This window comes from Ranitomeya imitator, chromosome 6, assembly GCF_032444005.1.
Source record: "Ranitomeya imitator isolate aRanImi1 chromosome 6, aRanImi1.pri, whole genome shotgun sequence".
Taxonomy (NCBI): domain Eukaryota; kingdom Metazoa; phylum Chordata; class Amphibia; order Anura; family Dendrobatidae; genus Ranitomeya; species Ranitomeya imitator.
Genome location: NC_091287.1, coordinates 401,593,993 through 401,618,505, shown reverse-complemented (window position 1 = coordinate 401,618,505; position 24,513 = coordinate 401,593,993). Strand labels below are relative to the sequence as shown.

Sequence of the window (24,513 nt, the reverse complement as noted above, 5' to 3'; positions counted from 1 at the left end):
AGAATTACTTCAATACTACATTTACAGTGGATATAAAAAAGTCTCCATATCTCTGATGGAGGTGCCCGATATAATGATTAATGTCTGAATACTACAAACCAGTAGTATATGAAAAGGGCGCCTGGTAAAAGAAAGTGCTAATGTTATGGAATTGATAAAAAGCAGTATCATATAGTGACTAGAACAAGGATATGTGATACGTTTAATAATAAAATGTTAATATTAAATTATAAAAGTGGAATAGTTTTATGATAACAGATAATACTACCAATGCACAAAAAAAACTAGAAAAATACAGAAAAAAATATAATGATGATAATAATAATAGCGCTGTCGATTTGCTAAAACCAGAACATTTTCATACTTTATACTTTTCATCTATTATATCCTTTTCTTTTTCCTAGGTAAGAATCAACGCATCAGTGGAGGAAAAAGATAAGAGACCCGTTCCTGACTACTTGTTCTTTTGCATATTTGTCACACTTAAATGTTTCAGATCACCAAGCAAATGTAAATATTACATAAAAAATATTACAAGTAAACACAAAATGCAGTTTTTAAATGAATTTCTAAAGGAAAAAGAAATCCAAACCTAATGGGCCCTGTGTAAAAAAGCGATTGCCCCATCCCCACCCCTAAAAACATAAATTAATTGTGGTTCATCACATCTTTGGAAAGCTGAGTTCAAATTCCCTAGTCACAACCAGGCCTGATTACTGCCACAGCTGTTCTCAATCAAGAAATCACTTAAATAGGACCTGCCTGACAAAATGAAGTAGACAAAAAGGTCCCATCAAAAGCTAGACATCATGCTGCGATCCAAAGAAATTCTGGAACAAGTGAGAAGCAAAGTAATTGAGATCTATAAGCCTGGAAAGATTACAAAGCCATTTCTAAAGCTTTGGGACTCCAGCTAACCACAGTGAGAGACAGAAAACATGGAACAGCGGGGAACCTTCCCAGGAGTGGCCGGCAGACCAAAATTACCCCAAGAGAGCAGCAACAACTTATCGAAGAGTTTACAAAAGAACCCACAGCATCATCAAAAGAACTGCAGGCCTCACTTGCCTCAGTAAAGGTCAGTGTGCATGACTCCACCATTAGAAAGTGACTGGGCAAAAATGGCCTGCATGGCAGAGTTCCATGACGAAAACCACAGCTGAGCAATAAGAACATGAATGCTCATCTCAGTTTTACCAAAAAACATCTTGATGATCCCCATCATCCTTGATGATGGGAGAATACTCTGTGGACTGTCGAGACAAAAGCTGAACTTTTTGAAAGGTGTATGTCCCATTACATCTGGCGCAGAAGTAACACAGCATTTCATAAAAGCACCATCATACCAACAGTAAAATATGTGGTGGTAGTGTGATGGACTGGGCAGTTTTGCTTCTTGAGGACTTGGAAGACTTGACATGGATTCTGCTGTCTACCAAAAAATCCTAAAGGAGAATGTCTGGCTATATATTCTTGTCCTCAAGCACTTGGGTTATGCAGCAGGGCAATGATCCAAAACACATTGGCAAGTCTACCCCTGAATGGCTTAAGAAACACAAAATTAAGACTTTGGAGTGGCCTAGTCAGAGTCCTGACCTTAATCCGATTGAGATGCTGTGGCATAACCTTAACAAAACGGTTCATGGCCTCCAATGTGGATGAACTACAACAATTTTGCAAAGATGAGTGGGCCAAAATTCCTCCTTAGCGTTGTAAAAGACTCATTGCCAGTTATCACAAATGCTTGATTTCAGTTCTTGCTGCTCAGCGTTGCGCAATCAGTTAATAGGTTTAGGGGGCAATCACTTTCTCACACAGGGCCCTGTAGGTTTGTATTTCTTTTTCCCTTAATAATAAAGACCTTCATTTATAAACTGCGTTTTGTGATTACTTGTGTTATCCGTGTCTAATATTTGCATTTGTTTGGTGATCTGAAACATTTCGGTGTGACAAACATGGAAAAGAATAGGAAATCAGGAAGGGGGCAAACAGTTTTTCACACAAAAGTATCTCCAATTTCCACACAGAGCCAATAAAATATAACAATAATAACAGCAATAAAAAAGGACGCACAAACATATAAGTGAAAAGTGAAAATATTTGCAATTTACAGAGACAAAGATTAGAGAAATGGTACAAAACTCAGATTCTCATTATCCTATTAGGTACCAGTAGGCTCCTATTCAGCAATTGATATGAGGAGCTTTGACATTTCTTTGTTCTCACGAGAACATTAGAAAAAAAAAGGATCCAAAGTATTGACAAAAAGTCAGTTTATCACATACCGTAATTTTGTGCAGCAGTACATGATTCCCCAATAGCTCTGTACTGTCCAAAAATAGGAATTGCATGTGTCAGCATATGATACCTCAGTGCCACTTTATGATGGAGCATCCCATGCTATTTTAACCCCTTCACCCCCGGAGCTTTTTTCATTTTCGTTTTTCTCTTCCCTTATTTCCAGAGCCATAACTTTTTTATTTTTCCATCAATATGGCCTTGTGAGGGCTTATTTTTTGCGGGACGAGTTGTACTTTTGAACGATACCATTGGTTTTACCATGTCGTGTAACATAAAACGGGAAAAAAATTCCAAGTGCGATGAAATTGCAAAAAAAGTGCAATCTCACACTTGTTTTTTGTTTGGCTTTTTTGCTAGGTTCACTAAATGCTAAAACTAACCTGCCATTATGATTCTCCAGGTCATTACGAGTTCATAAACACCAAACATGTCTAGGTTCTCTTTTATCTAAGTGGTGAAAAAAAATTCCAAAGTTTGCAAAAAAAAAAAACAATTGCGCAATTTTCCGATACCTGTAGCATTTTTTGTGATCCGGGGTCGAGTGATGGCTTATTTTTTGCGTGCCGAGCTGACGTTTTTAATGATACCATTTTGGTGCAGATATGTTCTTTTGATTGCCTGTTATTGCATTTTAATGCAATTTTGCGGCGACCAAAAAAACGTAATTTTGGCGTTTCGATTTTTTTTCTCGCTACGCCATTTAGAGATCAGGTTAATCCTTTGTTTTTATTGATAGATTGGGCGATTCGGAACGCGGCGATACCAAACATGTGTAGGTTTGATTTTTTTTAATTGTTTTATTTTGATTGGGGCGAAAGGGAGGTGATTTGAACTTTTATATATTTTTTATTTTTTTTATATTTTTAAACACTTTTTTTTTATTTTGGCATGCTTCAATAGCCTCCATAGGAGGCTAGAAGCATGCACAACTCGATCAACTCTGCTACATAGAGGTGAAGCACAGATCACCTCTATGTAGCAGAAATGCAGGGTTGCTTTGAACACCGACCACAGGGTGGCGCTCAAAGCAATCGGCCATCAACAACCATAGAGGTCTCAAGGAGACCTCTGGTTGTTATGGCAATGCACCGATGACCCCCGATCATGTGACCTGTGCACAGAAACGCTGCTGCACAGAAGATATGAATCGCGGCTTCAGCACCACGTGGGGAGGACAGCGCTTACGTGTGCGGTACGTGTTTTACACGGACCCATTGACTTTAATGGGTCCGTGTAATACGTGCGCTCCCACGAACACTGACATGTCTCCGTGTTTGGCACACGGAGACACGGTCCGCAAAAAATCAATGACATCTGCACAGATGCATTGATTTTAATGAGTCTACGTGTGTCAGTGGCTCCGGTACATGAGGAAACTGTCACCTCACGTACCGGAGCCACTGACGTGTGAAACTGGCCTTAAACAGCCTGCTCTAAGCATAGTTGGTAAGCACTAGCTATGTGTTATAATCCTGTGCTTATCAATACGTTTGCTGTACTAAGTAGGTGATCATCAGTTTGCATTACCTCGTGTTACCTGTGTGTTGCAGACTATTTGTGTTTCATGCTCTGCAGTTATATATTCTGAAATGCTCCTGTTATTGCATCCTATAGTTTCACCCTTTCCTGTCACATCTGCAATCAATAAAAGGTTACAATTTTACAGCCTCTTTTCTTAAACAAGACAGGGGGTTTAGCTACATGTCTCATTGCACACCCTGCTAACGTGTATGAGGACAGTATATACCGTATTTTTCGCTTTGTAAGACGCACTTTATTTCCCCCAAATTTGGGGGGGAAATGGGGGTGCGTCTTACAAAGCGGATATACCGCTTACCGTTACAGGCTGGGATGAGGGGGTGTCCGCCACCGCTGTCGTGCTTGTCCGCTGCTGCCCAGGGTTATGCTGGAGTCTCCGGTGCTGCGGGGGGCTCTGCCGACATTTTGGGAAAGGCCAGAGCCCCCTGGCAGTTTGTCCATGCTTTGCTGTGCGACAGACTCCGGGAAAATGGCCGCCGGAATCTCAGGAGATGAGATTTCAGCGCTGAAATCTCTCGAGATCTTGGTCCCAAGATCTCCATCTGCGCATGCGCCGCCTCCCGGCGGCCATTTTACCGAAGTCCACTGCACAGGAAAGCATGGATGAACTGTCAGGGGGCTCTGGCCTTTCACAAAATGTTGGCAGAGCCCCAGAGACACCCTTGAAGCACCGGAGACACCCCCGAAGCACAGGAGACACCCCTGCAGCACAGGAGACACCCCTGCAGCACTGGAGACACCCCTGCAGCACAGGCGCCCCCCCTGCAGCACAGGAGCCACCCTGCAGCACAGGACACCTGCACACCCCCTCATCCCAGCCTGCAGCAGCGCCCCACTCCTGCCTACCACCGCAGCGACCCTGGGACCTCGCTTCACTGCAGCCACCACCCCTGGTAAGCAATAAGATGCATGGATTATAAGAAGCACCACCAATTTATTAAAAAAAGTTTTTTTCCTATTTTTCTCCTCAAAATTTGGGGTACGTCTTACAATCCGGAGCGTCTTATAAAGAGAAAAATACGGTATAATATCAGGGACAAGTTAATTGCTCAAAATTTTCATACCATTTTGTATTCGGATAATAGGATACATAATGGGTGAAGAAGCATGTGGTGAGTGGAAAATGTATCTGGAAAATAGAACATCGGTTATGTCTTTCTTGTTCCTAACAATGTAAATTGATTTTATGGTACTTTGATAGACTTGTCAAAACTTGGGAACCACGCCTGTGTGTTAGGATAATTTTGTAAGGAGATTCTTACCTTTCCATTCTTGCTGCTGGATAAGTAATGAAGTAATTTAAGTGTAATGGTATGTAATAAGATAAGCATCAAGTAAAGGGAGATCAAATTCAAGCTTTGACAATGCTAGTTAGGGCTCATTCCCACTTGTGATGAAATTGGAGGAATGCAATCCCCAAACATCTGCCCCCAGCCGCACTAATTGTATATGTCACTGACATCTATATATCTACATATTATATATGTGTTTTTACTGGGTGTAGTCCATCTCCTCTATCCTGTAGGCTCCTGCTGTGATTTTACCTTTGCGGCACCAGAATTGCCAGCTTTTATCCTATATATATATATATATATATATATATATATATATATATATATATATATCGTTTGAAGAACATTTCCTTTGAAAATGATGTGTAAATGGCTTACAGAATTTCTCTATGTAAAATCTCATGTTAAAATCGCATTGCAGTCTGATAGCTATCGCACTGCATTCGGATGTAAATCGGATGCCAGGTGTGAAAAATCGGATTCTACTCACATAAAAAACCCATGACACTCGCATGACAATTGCATTGCACTTGTCCGACTCTCCTGCATCAAAATCTGACCAATTTTAAAATCGCTAGTGTGTCTCCAGCCTTATAATGAATTCTGGAGAGAGAGTGCTGGCTGCTTTAGCCAAGTGTAGTTTTTCTTAAAGGGACTCTGTCACCCCCTCCAGCCGTTAGAAAGTAAAAGAGCCACCTTGTGCAGCAGTAATGCTGCATTCTGACAAGGTAGCTCTTTTAGTTATTGGTGCAGTCAAAGCAGAAATAAAGCATTTTATAATTTCACAAAAATACCTGTCTTTAGTCCCAGAGGCAGGTCTTAACCCCCCTGCTGCACATGCCACACTGCCGTCACTCAAGGCTTCTTCGGCGCCGGGCGCCACCCCCTCCGCGCTGTTTTCAAATCAAATCCGGCGCCTGCGCTGTTTTGTTCTGCCTGGGGCAGGCGCAGTGAGCGCTGCCCGTCTGACCTCAGATGCAGTCTCGAAGACTGCGAGACTGCATCTGAGGTCAGACTCACTGCGCCTGCCCCAGGCAGAACAAAACAGCGCAGGCGCCGGATTTGATTTGAAAACAGCGCGGAGGGGACTAAAGACAGGTATTTTTGCGAAATTATAAAACGCTTTATTTCTGCTTTGACTGCACCAATAACTAAAAGAGCCACCTTGTCAGAATGCAGCATTACTGCTGCACAAGGTGGCTCTTTTAGTTTCTAACGGCTGGAGGGGGTGACAAAGTCCCATTAAAGCAGTTTTGGTCAATGGCCTTAAAATTTAAGGAATCCTTTTCATAAAATTTCTCAAGTTGAACTGGACACACAATGTAACAGTTGCCACAGAGTGGAATAAAAAATGTTGTTTTTTTATTTTTCCTCTCCCTTGTCAAAATATTTGGCCCCAATGAGTTAACTTTTCCTAAAGGTACCTTCACACTAAACGATATCGCTAGCGATCCGTGACGTTGCAGCGTCCTCGCTAGCGATATCGTTCAGTTTGACACGCAGCAGCGATCAGAATCCTGCTGTGATGTCGTTGGTCGGAGCTAGAAGGCCAGAAATTTATTTGGTCGCTGGCTCTCCCGCTGACATCGCTGAATCGGCGTGTGTGACACCGATTCAGCGATGTCTTCGCTGGTAACCAGGGTAAACATCGGGTTACTAAGCGCAGGGCCGCGCTTAGTAACCCGATGTTTACCCTGGTTACCATCCTAAAAGTAAAAAAAACAAACGCTTCATACTTACCTTCCGCTGTCTGTCCCCGGCGCTGTGCTTTCCTGCACTCACTGTGAGCACAGCGGCCGGAAAGCAGAGCGGTGACGTCAACGCTGTGCTTTCCGGCCGCTGTGCTCACAGCCAGTACAGAGAAGCAGAGCGCCGAGGACAGACAGCGGAAGGTAAGTATGAAGCGTTTGTTTTTTTTACTTTTAGGATGGTAACCAGAATAAACATCAGGTTACCATCGATGTTTACCCGATGTTTACCCTGGTTACCGGCATCGTTGGTCGCTGGAGAGCTGTCTGTGTGACAGCTCTCCTGCGACCAAACAGCGACGCTGCAGCGATCCGGATCGTTGTCTGGATCGCTGCAGCGTCGTTTAGTGTGAAGGTACCTTAAGAGAGCTGATAGATGAGATAGTAATGTAACACAGCTAAACTCAGCTGTTCTGCCCTTTCCCTGCAGGAACTTTATCTGAAAGGTGCCAGTTATCAGCGCTCTAATCTCCCAGCACTTTCTAATCATGCAGGAGGTTAGACCAGGAGGTCAGGGCTGTATCCTTACATCTCAGGCAGAGAAACATAAACTATGGTGGGGCTGTATTTTTCTTTCTGCTGTAATGCTGCCTGCTTAATTTACTCTCATAGCCCTGTCAACTCAGCTGTACTGCCTTTTCCCCAGACCTTTGGCAGTAGTCACACTTATGTCTGTTGTGCTCAAAAATTACTTTGAGTACAACAGACATAAGAGTGACTCATCTCTGGACAGGCAGTGTAGGAGAAAAGACAGCACAGCAAAGCTGACAGTGCTATAAGTGGAGGAGAGCTGATAGAAGGGTATGTACTGTGACACATCTAAACCCACAGGGGCCTTTTCTGAAAGGTGTGAGTCTTCTGCGCTCTAATCTACCAGCAATTTCTAATCATACAGGACATTAGACCAAGAGATCAGAGCTGTTTCATTACTTTTCACACACTGCAAAAACTATGCTATAGTGAAGGGTGTTCTTTTTTCACTGTGTTGTTGCCTGCTTACGATTGGCCAGCTGCGTCAGCATCATACAGAGAGAAGTACATACCCCCAGTGAAAAATATGAGATAACACCCACCTGGACTTAACAAAAGTGAACTCATTAGGTGCTAAATACTTTAATTGCTCAGCAACAAAGAGGCAAAATCTTCCTTACATACAGACATTATAAGGACTTCAGTAACCACCCAGATCATATGTTCCTTCTAACAGGCATTTCATGGCCTAATCCCAGCAGTCTGCATTCTTATTTTGTTGATGTTTTTAGTGTAGACTGAATATCCAGAGGGTTATATCATTACCAGTGGAAAAGGTATATTGTACTGCAGGTAACTAGACGGGCGAGTTGATGGAGTGAGCAGGAGAGAGGGAGCACTTTGCTTTGTTTAATCTGTGGCAGAGGAAGGCTGCTTTAGGCTATGTGCACACGTTGCGGATTAGGCTCCTTTCAAACTAGCGTCGTGCACTGCACGTCGCTATGCGTCGTTTTGTAGAAAAAACACATCCTGCAAAAGTGCTTCCACGATGCGTTTTGTCTCCATTGACTAACATTAGCGTCACATTGCGACGCTTTGCCACACGTCGCAACCGTCATGCGACGGTTGCGCCGTGTTGTGGCGGACTGTCGGCAGCAAAAAACGTTACATGTAACGTTTTTTGCAGCGTTGTGTCCGCTATTTCCGACCGTGTATGCGCGGCCGGAACTCCACCCCCACCTCCCCGCAACTCACAATGGGGCAGCGGATGCGCTGAAAAAATGCATCCGCTGCCCCCGTTGTGCGGCGCATTCACTGCTAGCGTCAGTACGTCGGCCCGACGCACTGCGACGGGCCGAGTACGACGCTAGTGTGAAAGTAGCCTTAGGCTTAGGAATTTCTGGTGCAGATTCTGCCTCTCCTGGCAGAAAACTGATTTGTCGCGTTTTTTGTGCAGTTCCGCAGCGTTTTTTGTGCATTTTTGCTGCGGTTTTCTTGCGGATTTGCTGCATGTTTCAAGTCCCCAAAATAGTGGTCCGTAGCTCCTCCGTAGGCAGGGTGTTTCAGCGTTTTTTGCGCATGGCATCCTCCGTATGTAATCCGTATGGCATCCGTACTGCGTGTTTTTCTCGCAGGCTTGCAAAACCGACATACAGCTATACAAGGGATCCATGTGTAAAAAAAAACAAAAAAAACATGTATACTGTCTATATATGATATATATATAAGAACAACCAGCAGAGGGCGCCCTCATATGAACTCGAGCCTGGGAGCTTTCTAGGAAAGTTCCCACGCTCCAGGAACAACCAGCAGAGGGCGCCTCACCGCAAATGAAGGTAAATATAGGTCATTGACCTACTTTACCTTCATTCCCCGGGGTTTTGCAGCTAGGAGCAGCGCTGCATTAGCAGAGCTCCTGGCTGCAAAATGTTTAACCCCTTCAGATGGATTTACATCGTGGGACCTTACAGATCTTCAGAAGGAAAGTATATTGTTGGTTTATTATTTTTTCTTTGTTACAGAGCGAGGGTCTTCAGAAGGATTGAGCGTAGAATAAATTATTACAACAACCTTTGTTTTTATTTCAATAAAATAATTTTTAATAATGTGTGTGTGTTTTTTTAACCCTTTACTAGTATTGGATTAACCCCTTTCTGACATCGGACGTACTATCCCGTCGAGGTGGGGTGGGCCCCCATGACCACGGATGGGATAGTAAGTCAAGCGCGATCGGCAGCGCTCACGGGGGGAGCGGGGCCGATCGCGGCCGGGTGTCAGCTGCCTATCGCAGCTGACATCCAGCACTATGTGCCAGGAGCGGTCACGGACCGCCCCCGGCACATTAACCCCTGGCACACCGCGATCAAAGATGATCGCGATGTGCCGACGGTGCAGGGAAGCATCGCGCAGGGAGGGGGCTCCCTGCGGGCTTCCCTGAGCCCCCCGCAGCAACGCGATGTGATCGCGAGGGTCTTACCTCCCTCCCTGCTTGTTCCAGGCCCGGATCCAAGATGGCCGCGGATCCGGGTCCTGCAGGGAGGGAGGTGGCTTCACAGAGCCTGCTCAGAGCAGGCACTGTGAAGCAGCCTGCACTGCTATCAGATCGGTGATCTGACAGAGTGCTGTGCAAACTGTCAGATCACCGATCTGTGATGTCCCCCCCTGGGACAAAGTAAAAAAGTAAAAAAAAAATTTTCACAATGTGTAAAAAAAAATAAAAAAAAATATTCCTAAATAATGAAAAATATATATATATATTATTCCCCTAAATACATTTCTTTATCTAAATAAAAAAAAACAATAAAAGTGCACATATTTAGTATCACCGCGTCCGTAACGGCCCGACCTATAAAACTGGCCCACTAGTTAACCCCTTCAGTAAACACCGTAAGAAAAAAAAAAACGAGGCAAAAAACAACGCTTTATTATCATACCGCCGAACAAAAAGTGGAATAACACGCGATCAAAAAGACAGATATAAATAACCATGATACCGCTGAAAGCGTCATCTTGTCCCGCAAAAAACGAGCTGCCATACAGCATCATCAGCAAAAAAATAAAAAAGTTATAGTCCTCAGAATAAAGCGATGCAAAAATAATTATTTTTTCTATAAAATAGTTTTTATCGTATAAAATCGCCAAAACATAAAATAATGATATAAATGAGGTGTCGCTGTAATCGTACTGACCCGAAGAATAAAACTGATTTATCAATTTTACCAAACGCGGAACGATATAAACGCCTCCCCCAAAAGAAATTCATGAATAGCTGGTTTTTGGTATTCTGCCTCACAAAAATCGGAATAAAAAGCGATCAAAAAATGTAACGTGCCCGAAAATGTTACCAATAAAAACGTCAACTCGTCCCGCAAAAAACAAGACCTCACATGACTCTGTGAACCAAAATATGGAAAAATTATAGCTCTCAAAATGTGGTAACGCAAAAAATATTTTTTGCCATAAAAAGGGTCTTTCAGTGTGTGACGGCTGCCAATCATAAAAATCCGCTAAAAAACCCGCTATAAAAGTAAATCAAACCCCCCTTCATCACCCCCTTAGTTAGGGAAAAATTAAAAAAATGTATTTATTTCCATTTTTCAATTAGGGCTAGGGTTAGGGCTAGGGCTAGGGTTAGGGTTAGGGTTAGGGCTAGCGTTAGGGTTAGGGTTAGGGCTAGGGTTAGGGTTAGGGCTAGGGTTAGGGCTAGGGTTAGGGCTAGGGTTAGGGCTAGGGTTAGGGCTAGGGTTAAGGCTACAGTTAGGGTTGGGGCTAAAGTTACGGTTAGGGTTTAGATTACATTTACAGTTGGGAATAGGGTTGGGATTAGGGTTAGGGGTGTGTCAGGGTTAGAGGTGTGGTTAGGGTTACTGTTGGGATTAGGGTTAGGGGTGTGTTTGGATTAGGGTTTCAGTTATAATTGGGGGGTTTCCACTGTTTAGGCACATCAGGGGCTCTCCAAACGCGACATGGCGTCTGATCTCAATTCCAGCCAATTCTGCGTTGAAAAAGTAAAACAGTGCTTCTTCCCTTCCGAGCTCTCCCGTGTGCCCAAACAGGGGTTTACCCCAACATATGGGGTATCAGTGTACTCAGGACAAATAGGACAACAACTTTTGGGGTCCAATTTCTCCTGTTACCCTTGGGAAAATACAAAACTGGGGGCTAAAAAATAATTTTTGTGGGAAAAAAAAAGATTTTTTTATTTTCACGGCTCTGCGTTATAAACTGTAGTGAAACACTTGGGGGTTCAAAGTTCTCACAACACATCTAGATAAGTTCCATGGGGGGTCTAGTTTCCAATATGGGGTCACTTGTGGGGGATTTCTACTGTTTAGGTACATTAGGGGTTCTGCAAACGCAATGTGACGCCTGCAGACCATTCCATCTAAGTCTGCATTCCAAATGGCACTCCTTCCCTTCCGAGCCCTCCCATGCGCCCAAACGGTGGTTGCCCCCAACATATGGGGTATCAGCGTACTCAGGACAAATTGGACAACAACTTTTGGGGTCAAATTTCTCCTCTTACCCTCGGGAAATTACAAAACTGGGGGCTAAAAAAATAATTTTGGGGGGAAAGATTTTTTTTTTTATTTTCACGGCTCTGCGTTACAAACTGTAGTGAAACACTTGGGGGTTCAAAGCTCTCACAACACATCTAGATGAGTTCCTTAGGGGGTCTAGTTTCCAAAATGGTGTCACTTGTGGGGGGTTTCTACTGTTTCGGTACATTAGGGGCTCTGCAAATGCAATGTGACACCTGCAGACCATTCCATCTAAGCCTGCATTCCAAATGGAGCTCCTTCCCTTCCGAGCCCTCCCATGCGCCCAAACAGTGGTTCCCCCCCCACATATGGGGTATTATCGCACTCAGGACAAATTTGACAACAAATTTTGGGGTCCAATTTCTCCTGTTACCCTCGGGAAAATCCAAAACTGGGGGCTAAAAAAAAAATTCTTTTTGTGGGAAAAAATTTTTGTTTTATTTTTACGGCTCTCCATTATAAACTTCTGTGGTGCCCTTGGTGGGTAAAAGTGCTCACTACACATGTAGATAAGTTCCTTAGGGGGTCTACTTTCCAAAATGGTGTCACTTGTGGGGGGTTTCTACTGTTTCGGTACATTAGGGGCTCTGCAAACGCAATGTGACACCTGCAGACCATTCCATCTAAGTCTGCATTCAAATGGCACTCCTTCCCTTCCGAACCCTCCCATGCGCCCAAACAGTGGTTCCCCCCACATATGGTGTATCATCGCACTTAGGACAAATTGGGCAACACATTTTGGGGTCCACTTTCTCCTGTTACCCTCGGGAAAATACAAAACTGGGGGCTAAAAAAATAATTTTTGTGGGAAAAATTTTTTGTTTTATTTTTACGGCTCTGCATTATAAACTTCTGTGAAGCACTTGGTGGGTCAAAGTGCTCACCACTCCTCTAGATAAGTTCCTTAGGGGGTCTACTTTCCAAAATGGTGTCACTTGTGGGGGGTTTCAATGTTTAGGCACATCAGTGGCTTTCCAAATGCAACATGGCGTCCCATCTCAATTCCTGTCAATTTTGCATTGAAAAGTCAAACGGCGCTCCTTCCCTTCCGAGCTCTCCCATCCGCCCAAACAGTGGTTTACCCGCACATATGGGGTATCAGCGTACTCAGGACAAATTGTACAACAACTTTTGGGGTCCAATTTCTTCTCTTACCCTTGGGAAAATAAAAAATTGGGGGCGAAAAGATAATTTTTGTGAAAAAATATGATTTTTTATTTTTACGGTTCTACATTATAAACTTCTGTGAAGCACTTGGTGGGTCAAAGTGCTCACCACACCTCTAGATAAGTTCCTTAGGGGGTCTACTTTCCAAAATCGTGTCACTTGTGGGGGTTTCAATGTTTAGGCACATCAGGGGCTCTCCAAACGCAACATGGCGTCCCATCTCAATTCCTGTCAATTTTGCATTGAAAAGTCAAACGGCGCTCCTTCCCTTCCGAGCTCTCCCATCCGCCCAAACAGTGGTTTACCCCCACATATGGGGTATCAGCGTACTCAGGACAAATTGTACAACAACTTTTGGGGTCCATTTTCTCCTGTTACCCTTGGTAAAATAAAACAAATTGGAGCTGAATTAAATTTTTTGTGAAAAAAAGTTAAATGTTCATTTTTATTTAAACATTCAAAAAATTCCTGTGAAGCACCAGAAGGCTTAATAAACTTCTTGAATATGGTTTTGAGCACCTTCAGGGGTGTAGTTTTTAGAATGGTGTCACACTTGGGTATTTTCTATCATATAGACCCCTCAAAATGACTTCAAATGAGATGTGGTCCCTAAAAAAAAATGGTGTTGTAGAAATGAGAATTTGCTGGTCAACTTTTAACCCTTATAACTCCCTAACAAAAAAAAATTTTGGTTCCAAAATTGTGCTGATGTAAGGTAGACATGTGGGAAATGTTACTTATTAAGTATTTTGTGTGACATATCTCTGTGATTTAATTGCATAAAAATTCAAATTTGGAAAATTGCGAAATTTTCATAATTTTCGCCAAATTTCCATTTTTTTCACAAATAAACGCAGGTACTATCAAAGAATTTTTACCATTGTCATGAAGTACAATATGTCACGAGAAAACAATGTCAGAATCACTGGGATCCGTTGAAGCGTTCCAGAGTTATAACCTCACAAAGGGACAGTGGTCAGAATTGTAAAAATTGGCTCGGTCATTAACGTGCAAACCACCCTTGGGGGTAAAGGGGTTAATAATGGATAGGTGTCATAATTGACGCCTCTCCATTATTAATTTGGCTTAATGTCACCTTACAATAGCAAGGTGGCATTAACCCTTCATTACCCCATATCCCACCGCTACACGGGAATGGGAAGAGAGTGGCCAAGTGCCAGAATAGGCGCATCTTCCAGATGTGCCTTTTCTGGGGTGGCTGGGGGCAGGTGGACCCTCTCCAGGCTATTAATATCTGCCCTCAGTCACTGGCTTTACTACTCTATCGGAGAAAATTGCGCGGGAGCCCACGCCAATTTTTTCCGCCATTTAACCCTTTATTTTAATAGCTAGAACGGCCAAATTTTGCATATGCACACTACTAACATTAGTAGTGTGGAATATGCAAAAAAAAAGGTGATATGAGATGGTTTACTGTATGTAAACCATGTCTCATATCATGTCGGGTTTAGGAAGGAGATAGCAAAAGCCGGTAATTGAATTACCGGCTTTAACGCTATCTAGCGCTGTATGAAATATTAATATATATACATATATGTGTCTCACTGACATATATATATATATATATATATATACCTATTCTATGTGTACACATTTATTCTACCTATTCTACTGTAAGCTGTCAGTGTGATTTTACTGTACACCGCAATGAATTGCCGGCTTTTCTCTCTAACACCGCTGCGTATTTCTCGCAAGTCACACTGCTGGTCTGTGTGTAATCCGTATTTTTGGGGCTTCCATAGACTTTCATTGGCATTTTTTTTTTTGCGCAATACGGTGACAAACGCAGCATGCTGCGATTTTCTACGGCCGTAGCAAGCCGTATAATACAGATCAGTAAAATACAGCAGATAGGAGCAGGGGCATAGAGAAGTATTGGGCCGTGTGTAATGCGTGTTTTACGGACGTATTTTAGGCGCTCATACGTCCGTAAAACTCGCTAGTGTGACGCCGGCCTGAGTGTGATTATTTCTCCATTAAAAATATAAAGATTACCGTAGTTAACAATCAAATTAAAAAAAGAATAAACATCCCCTCTGATCATGGTTGGAGAACTTGACAACACTAAAACATTGGACATGTGTAGACACGCGGTTCTCCAGAGCAAGAGTTCAAAACAGGAATTTCTATAAACTCAGAAATCTCTAAAAGGTTAATTAAAAATGTTTTTTTTTTAACCTGTTGATATTTATTTCATGAATTTCAGGTGGTAGTGAGGCTGGTAAGTGGACGACCCGGTGCTAAGCATTTTATGGACTCTCCTATACTAAGAGAATTTACAAAGGCTACAAACATCCGCCTGCGTTTCCTTAGAACAAACACTCTTCTTGGTCATCTCATATCGAAAGCAGAAAAAGATCAAACAGTAACACGGAGGGTGAGTAACTCTGGAGAGGTTTATTATGCCTTGTTATTTGCATATCAATTTATATGTGATCATGTGTAAGAACAGGTAACAAATAAAATTGTTAATTGACAGTCTGCTGATTGCAAATCTTCAACGTTGGCCAATTTCCACTGCAGATTTTAGCTGCAGCACATAGAGGAGCTTTCTAAGGCTATGTGCACGCGTTGCGGATTTCCTGCGGATCCACAGCGGTTTTTACCGTGTAGAAACGGGGCAGATCCGCAAGTGATTTACAGTACTATGTAAATCAATGGAAAAAAGCAAATGCTGTGCAAATGGTGCGGAAAATTCTGCACTCAAAACGCTGTGGGTTAAAAGAAGGAGCATGTCATTTATTTGTGCAGATCTGCAGCGTTTCTGCACCCATTGACTTCCATTGAGTCGTGCACATCTGCAGAAAAACCGCAGATCTAAAAAAGATCTGCGGTTTTGCTGTGAGAAACGCAGATCGAGAGGTGGGAAGAGTGCATGGGCGGAGTGTGGGCGGTGCATGGGCGGAGACTGTGTGTGCGCGGGGAAGGCTACTTTCACACTAACGTCGTTTGGGATACGTCGCAATGCGTCGTTTTGGGGAAAAAACGCATCCTGCAAAGTTGTCTGCAGGATGTGTTTTTTCCCCATAGACTAACATTAGCGACGCATTGCGGCGCATTGCCACACGTCGGTTGCGTCGTGTTGTGGCGGACCGTCCGAACAAAAAAACGTTGCGTGCGGTCGAAACTCCGCCCCCACCTCCCCGCAACTCACAATGGGGCAGCGGATGTGTTGGAAAAATGCATCCGCTGCCCCCATTGTGCGGCGCTTCCACAGTATGCGTCGGTACGTCGGCCCGACACACTGCGACGGGCCGAGTACGACGCTAGTGTGAAAGCAGCTGAAGATGTGCGTGTCTGTGTGCGGCGATCGCGAGGGTCTATGGGGCTGATGGGGGTCTGCGGCAGGCTGTGGGGGGTCTGTGGCGGGCTGTCGGGGGGTCTGTGGCGGGCTGTCGGGGGTCTGCGGCGGGCTGTCGGGGGTCTGTGGCGGGCTGTCGGAGGTCTGCGGCGGGCTGTGGGGGTCTGTGCCCGGCTGTCGGGGGTCTGCGGTGGGCTGTCGGGGGTCTGTGGTGGGCTGTCCAGGGCTTGCGCCGGGCTGTGGGGGGTCTGCTTGGCTGTAGGGGGTCTGTTCCGAGCTGTGGGGGATCTGTGCCGGTCTGTGGGGGATCCTTGGGGGTATGTGCACGTGCAGGCATTGTCCGATGGGACTACAAGTCCCATCGGGCTATGCCTGCTACAGTGACAGTGATTGACACATTAGCCAATGATGGGACAGTAGTAGTCCCATCATCCGGGCTAATGTGTTGAATGTAAAAAGAAAACCAAAACAAACATGAACATACAACAGAACATACAACATATGACAGTACATACAACATATGACAGTACATACAACATATAACATATGACAGTACATACAACATATGACAGTACATACAACATACAACATATCACAGAACATACAGCATGTAACATGACAGTACATAAAACATACGACATGACAGAACATACAACATATGACAGAACATACAACATATAACATACATACATATAGACATACAATACATACATACAGTACATTCATACATTACATACAATACATACATTAACATACAGTACATATAACATAAATTACATACTCACCATCACTTGTCACTTTGTTCCCCGAAGCCAGTGCCACCTGTAAAAAATATTAAAATATCAAACAAACACTATACTCCCTGATCCGCAGAAATCCACGAGTGTCCCACGACGATCTCCCGTGGAGAGCAGCAGCATCAGCTGATGCGACCGCTCTCTAGGGGCTCCAGGAATACAATAACGGGAGGAAGGTATCCTTCTGCACTGTATTCCTCCGCCACTGTAAAAAATAGTCCCTAGTCTAACTTTTGTGTTGGGAATTCTGTGGCAGAGCTCCCTCCTGTGGTCACAAGTGGTACTGCGGCTTCTGAGTTTCCTTCCTCAGGTGATGTGGTGAAGTCGTTAGGTGCTGCTCTATTTAACTCCACCTAGTGCTTTGCTCCTGGCCTCCAGTCAATGTTCTAGTATTGGTCTTGCTTCCTCCTGGATCGTTCCTGTGGCCTGTCTGCTCTGCATAAGCTAAGTTTTGCTTGTGTTATTTTTGTTTGCTATTTTTTTTGTCCAGCTTGCTTAATTGGTTTTTCTTGCTTGCTGGAAGCTCTGGGACGCAGAGGAAGCACCTCCGTACCGTTAGTCGGTGCGGAGGGTCTTTTTGCCCCTCTGCGTGGTTGTTTGTAGGGTTTTGTGTTGACCGCAAAGTTATCTTTCCTATCTTCGGTCTGTTCAGTAAGTTGGGCCTCACTTTGCTAAATCTATTTCATCTCTGCGTTTGTATTTTCATCTCTACTCACAGTCATTATATGTGGGGGCTGCCTTTTCCTTTGGGGTATTTCTCTGAGGCAAGGTAGGCTTATTTTTCTATCTTAGGCCTAGCTAGTTTCTCAGGCTGTGCCTGTTGTGATAGGCAATTCAGTATCACAATGGACATAGCGGTCAGAGCACATACAGTGATCTGACAATAACCCAAAATAATAGAACGAGCTCTGAGACGTGGGAACTCTGCAGACCGCAATCCCTAATCCTCTCCAAACAACACTAGAGGCAGCCGTGGATTGCGCCTAACTCTGCCTATGCAACTCGGCACAGCCTGAGAAACTAACTAGCCTGAAGATTGAAAATAAGCCTATCTTGCCTCAGAGAAATACCCCAAAGGAAAAGGCAGCCCCCCACATATAATGACTGTGAGTTAAGATGAAAAGACAAACGTAGGGATGAAATAGATTCAGCAAAGTGAGGCCCGACTTTCTTAACAGAGCGAGGATAGGAAAGATAACTTTGCGGTCTACACAAAACCCTAAAGAAAACCACGCAAAGGGGGCAAAAAGACCCTCCGTACCGAACTAACGGCACGGAGGTACACCCTTTGCGTCCCAGAGCTTCCAGCAAAACAAATAGACAAGCTGGACAGAAAAAATAGCAAACAAATAGCAAAGAAGAACTTAGCTATGCAGAGCAGCAGGCCACAGGAATGATCCAGGGAAAAACAAGTCCAACACTGGAACATTGACAGGAAGCATGGATCAAAGCATTAGGTGGAGTTAAAGGGAACCTGTCACCCCGTTTTTTGAGATTGAGCTATAAATACTGTTAAATAGGGCCTGCGCTGTGTGTTCCTATAGTGTATGTAGTGTACCCCGATTCCCCATGTATGCTGAGAAATAACTTACCAAAGTCGCCGTTTTCGCCTGTCAATCAGGCTGGTCAGGTCGGGAGGGCGTGGTGACATCGCTGGTTCTTCCTCAGCTTTACGTTGGTGGCGTAGTGGTGTAGTGGTGAAGACACAGCGCGCGATCTGCACTGTCATCCCTTTCGTCGGTGGGGGCGGCCATCTTCCTGGGGCCGCGCGTGCGCAGATCGAGTGCTCTGCTGCACGGGGCTTCAGGAAAATGGCCGCGGGATGCCGCGCGTGCGCATTAGAGATCGCGGCGGCCAATTTTCCCAAAGCCGAGATGCAAACTCGGCTTTGGGAAAATGGCCGCCGCGATCTCTAATGCGCACGCGCGGCATCCCGCGGCCATTTTCCTGAAGCCCCGTGCAGCAGAGCACTCGATCTGCGCACGCGCGGCCCCAGGAAGATGGCCGCCCCCACCGACGAAAGGGATGACAGCGCAGATCGCGCGCTGTGTCTTCACCACTACGCCACTACGCCACCAACGTAAAGCTGAGGAAGAACCAGCGATGTCACCACGCCCTCCCGACCTGACCAGCCTGATTGACAGGCGAAAACGGCGACTTTGGTAAGTTATTTCTCAGCATACATGGGGAATCGGGGTACACTACATACACTATAGGAACACACAGCGCAGGCCCTATTTAACAGTATTTATAGCTCAATCTCAAAAAACGGGGTGACAGGTTCCCTTTAAGTAGAGAAGCACCTAACGACCTCACCAGATCACCTGAGGGAGGAAACTCAGAAGCCGCAGTACCACTTTCCTCCACAAACGGAAGCTCCCAGAGAGAATCAACCGAAGTACCACCTGCGACCACAGGAGGGAGCCCTGCCACAGAATTCACAACAGTGCCGAGTTGCATAGGGAGCGTTAGGCGCAATCCACGGCTGCCTCTAGTGTGGTTGGATAGGATTAGGGATTGCGGTCAGCAGAGTTCCCACGTCTCAGAGCTCGTCCTATGTCTTTTAGTTATTGTCAGGTCACTTTGTGTGCTCTGAACTTCAAGGTCCATTGTGGTTCTGAATTACCTAATCATAACAGTACTGGAGGCCCAAAGTACTAATGCTTCTCAATAGAGGGAAAAAAGAAGTTCTGAGACCATTTTTTTTTCTTTGCACTGTGTTTTGCCTTTTTTTTCCCCTAGACATTTGGGTGGTTCAGGACACAGGTGTAGTGATGGACATTAAAGGTCTGTCTTCTTGTGTGGATAATCTCACTGCAAGAGTACAAAAAATTCAAGACATTATGGTTCAGAAATCTATGTTAGAACCAAGAATTCCTATTCCTGATTTGTTTTCTGGAGATAGAACTAAGTTTCTGAATTTCAAAAATAATTGCAAACTGTTTCTGGCTCTGAAACCTCGCTCCTCTGGTGACCCAGTTCAACAAGTTAGGATTATTATTTCTTTATTACGTGGCGACCCTCAAGACTGGGCATTTTCCCTTGCGCCAGGAGATCCTGTATTATGTAATATTGATGCGTTTTTCCTGGCACTCGGATTGCTGTACGATGAACCTAATTCGGTGGATCAGGCAGAGAAAAATTTGCTGGCTCTGTGTCAGGGTCAGGATGAGATAGAGATTTATTGTCAGAAGTTTAGAAAGTGGTCCGTGCTCACTCAATGGAATGAAGGTGCGCTGGCAGCTATTTTCAGAAAGGGTCTCTCTGAAGCCCTTAATGATGTCATGGTGGGATTTCCTATGCCTGCTGGTCTGAATGAGTCTATGTCTTTGGTCATTCAGATCGGTCGACGCTTGCGTGAGCGTAAATCTGTGCACCATTTGGCGGTATTATCCGAGCATAAACCTGAGCCTATGCAGTGCGATAGGACTTTGACCAGAGTTGAACGGCAAGAACACAGACGTCAGAATGTGCTGTGTTTCTACTGTGGTGATTCCACTCATGCTATCTCCGATTGTCCTAAGCACACTAAGCGGTTCGCTAGGTCTGCCACCATTGGTACGGTACAGTCAAAATTTCTTTTGTCCGTTACTTTGATCTGCTCTTTGTCATCTTATTCTGTCATGGCATTTGTGGATTCAGGCGCTGCCCTGAATTTGATGGACTTGGAGTATGCTAGGCGTTGTGGGTTTTTCTTGGAGCCCTTGCAGTGTCCTATTCCATTGAGAGGAATTGATGCTACGCCTTTGGCCAAGAATAAGCCTCAATACTGGACCCAGCTGACCATGTGCATGGCTCCTGCACATCAGGAGGATATTCGCTTTCTGGTGTTGCATAATCTGCATGATGTGGTCGTGTTGGGGTTGCCATGGCTACAAGTCCATAACCCAGTATTAGATTGGAAATCAATGTCTGTGTGCAGCTGGGGTTGTCAGGGGGTACATGGTGATGTGCCATTTCTGTCTATTTCGTCATCCACCCCTTCTGAGGTCCCAGAGTTCTTGTCTGATTACCGGGATGTATTTGATGAGCCCAAGTCCAATGCCCTACCTCCGCATAGGGATTGTGATTGTGCTATCGATTTGATTCCTGGTAGTAAGTTTCCTAAAGGTCGACTGTTTAATTTATCTGTACCTGAGCACGCCGCTATGCGGAGTTACGTGAAGGAGTCCTTGGAGAAGGGTCATATTCGCCCGTCATCGTCGCCATTGGGAGCGGGGTTCTTTTTAGTGGCCAAGAAGGATGGTTCGCTGAGACCTTGTATAGATTACCGCCTTCTAAATAAAATCACGGTCAAATTTCAGTACCCCTTGCCGCTGCTATCTGATTTGTTTGCTCGGATCAAGGGGGCTAGTTGGTTCACCAAGATAGATCTTCGTGGTGCGTATAATCTTGTGCGTATTAAGCGGGGCGATGAATGGAAAACTGCATTTAATACGCCCGAGGGCCATTTTGAGTACCTAGTTATGCCTTTCGGACTTGCCAATGCTCCATCGGTGTTTCAGTCCTTTATGTATGACATCTTCCGGGAGTACCTGGATAAATTCCTGATTGTATACTTGGATGATATTTTGGTCTTCTCGGATGATTGGGAGTCTCATGTGAAGCAGGTCAGAATGGTGTTCCAGGTCCTGCGTGCTAATTTTTTGTTTGTGAAGGGATCAAAGTGTCTCTTTGGTGTTCAGAAGGTTTCATTTTTGGGGTTCATTTTTTCCCCTTCTACTATCGAGATGGACCCTGTTAAGGTCCAGGCCATCTATGATTGGATTCAGCCGACATCTCTGAAGAGTCTGCAAAAGTTCCTGGGCTTTGCTAATTTTTATCGTCGCTTCATCTGTAATTTTTCTAGTATTGCTAAACCATTGACCGATTTGACCAAGAAGGGTGCTGATGTGGTCAATTGGTCTTCTGCTGCTGTGGAAGCTTTTCAAGAGTTAAAGCGTCGTTTTTCTTCTGCCCCTGTGTTGTGTCAACCAGATGTTTCGCTTCCGTTCCAGGTCGAGGTTGATGCTTCTGAAATTGGAGCGGGGGCTGTTTTGTCGCAGAGAAGTTCTGATTGCTCGGTGATGAAACCATGCGCCTTCTTTTCCAGGAAGTTTTCGCCTGCTGAGTGAAATTATGATGTTGGTAATCGAGAGTTGCTGGCCATGAAGTGGGCATTCGAGGAGTGGCGTCATTGGCTTGAAGGAGCTAAGCATCGCGTGGTGGTCTTGACTGATCACAAGAACTTGACTTACCTCGAGTCTGCCAAACGGTTGAATCCTAGACAGGCTCGTTGGTCGCTGTTTTTCTCCCGTTTTGACTTTGTGGTTTCGTACCTTCCGGGCTCTAAAAATGTGAAGGCGGATGCCCTGTCTAGGAGTTTTGTGCCCGACTCTCTGGATTTGTCTGAGCCGGCGGGTATTCTCAAAGAGGGAGTAATTTTGTCTGCCATCTCCCCTGATTTGCGGCGGGTGCTGCAAAAATTTCAGGCTAATAAACCTGATCGTTGCCCAGCAGAGAAACTGTTTGTCCCTGATAGGTGGACGAATAAAGTTATCTCTGAGGTTCATTGTTCGGTGTTGGCTGGTCATCCTGGAATCTTTGGTACCAGAGATTTAGTGGCTAGATCCTTTTGGTGGCCGTCTCTGTCGCGGGATGTGCGTTCTTTTGTGCAGTCCTGTGGGATTTGTGCTCGGGCTAAGCCCTGCTGTTCTCGTGCCAGTGGGTTGCTTTTGCCCTTTGTCCCGAAGAGGCCTTGGACACATATCTCTATGGATTTTATTTCGGATCTCCCCGTCTCTCAAAAAATGTCGGTCATTTGGGTGGTTTGTGATCGCTTCTCTAAGATGATCCATTTGGTACCCTTGTCTAAATTACCTTCCTCCTCTGATTTGGTGCCATTGTTCTTCCAGCATGTGGTTCGTTTACATGGCATTCCAGAGAACATCGTTTCTGACAGAGGTTCCCAGTTTGTTTCGAGGTTTTGGTGAGCTTTTTGTGCTAGGATGGGCATTGATTTGTCTTTTTCCTCGGCTTTCCATCCTCAGACTGAGATGCTTTGTTTCTGCTGATCAGGATGATTGGGTGTCCTTCTTGCCTTTGGCTGAGTTCGCCCTTAATAATCGGGCCAGCTCGGCTACCTTGGTTTCGCCGTTTTTCTGCAACTCTGGGTTCCATCCTCGTTTCTCTTCAGGGCAGGTTGAGTCTTCGGACTGTCCTGGTGTGGATACGGTGGTGGACAGGTTACAGCAGATTTGGACTCATGTAGTGGACAATTTGACCTTGTCCCAGGAGAAGGCTCAACGTTTCGCTAATCGCAGACGCTGTGTGGGTCCCCGACTTCGTGTTGGGGATTTGGTTTGGTTGTCATCTCGTCATATTCCTATGAAGGTTTCCTCTCCTAAGTTTAAGCCTCGTTTCATTGGTCCGTATAGGATTTCTGAGGTTCTTAATCCTGTGTCTTTTCGTTTGACCCTTCCAGATTCTTTTTCCATCCATAACGTATTCCATAGGTCATTGTTGCGGAGATACGTGGCACCTATGGTTCCATCTGTTGATCCTCCTGCCCCGGTTTTGGTGGAGGGGGAGTTGGAGTATATTGTGGAGAAGATTTTGGATTCTCATGTTTCGAGACGGAAACTCCAGTATCTGGTTAAGTGGAAGGGTTATGGTCAGGAAGATAATTCCTGGGTCTTTGCCTCTGATGTCCATGCTGCCGATCTTGTTCGTGCCTTTCATGTGGCTCATCCTGGTCGGCCTGGGGGCTCTGGTGAGGGTTCGGTGACCCCTCCTCAAGGGGGGGGTACTGTTGTGAATTCTGTGGCAGAGCTCCCTCCTGTGGTCACAAGTGGTACTGCGGCTTCTGAGTTTCCTTCCTTAGGTGATGTGGTGAAGTCGTTAGGTGCTGCTCTATTTAACTCCACCTAGTGCTTTGCTCCTGGCCTCCAGTCAATGTTCTAGTATTGGTCTTGCTTCCTACTGGATCGTTCCTGTGGCCTGTCTGCTCTGCATAAGCTAAGTTTTGCTTGTGTTATTTTTGTTTGCTATTTTTTTTGTCCAGCTTGCTTAATTGGTTTTTCTTGCTTGCTGGAAGCTCTGGGACGCAGAGGAAGCACCTCCGTACCGTTAGTCGGTGCGGAGGGTCTTTTTGCCCCTCTGCGTGGTTGTTTGTAGGGTTTTGTGTTGACCGCAAAGTTATCTTTCCTATCTTCGGTCTGTTCAGTAAGTTGGGCCTCACTTTGCTAAATCTATTTCATCTCTGCGTTTGTATTTTCATCTCTACTCACAGTCATTATATGTGGGGGGCTGCCTTTTCCTTTGGGGTATTTCTCTGAGGCAAGGTAGGCTTATTTT

The 24,513-nt window shown here is 44.9% G+C and overlaps 1 protein-coding gene across 1 annotated transcript in view; it reads left to right on the top strand.

The window, feature by feature from the left end:
* Positions 1–24,513, top strand: part of LAMA3 (laminin subunit alpha 3) — a 366,270-nt gene that overhangs the window by 67,112 nt on the left and 274,645 nt on the right. The window contains exon 5 of the mRNA XM_069731213.1: positions 15,287–15,457. Coding sequence (XP_069587314.1) covers positions 15,287–15,457 — 171 coding nt within the window. The remainder of the gene's footprint in view (positions 1–15,286; positions 15,458–24,513) is intronic.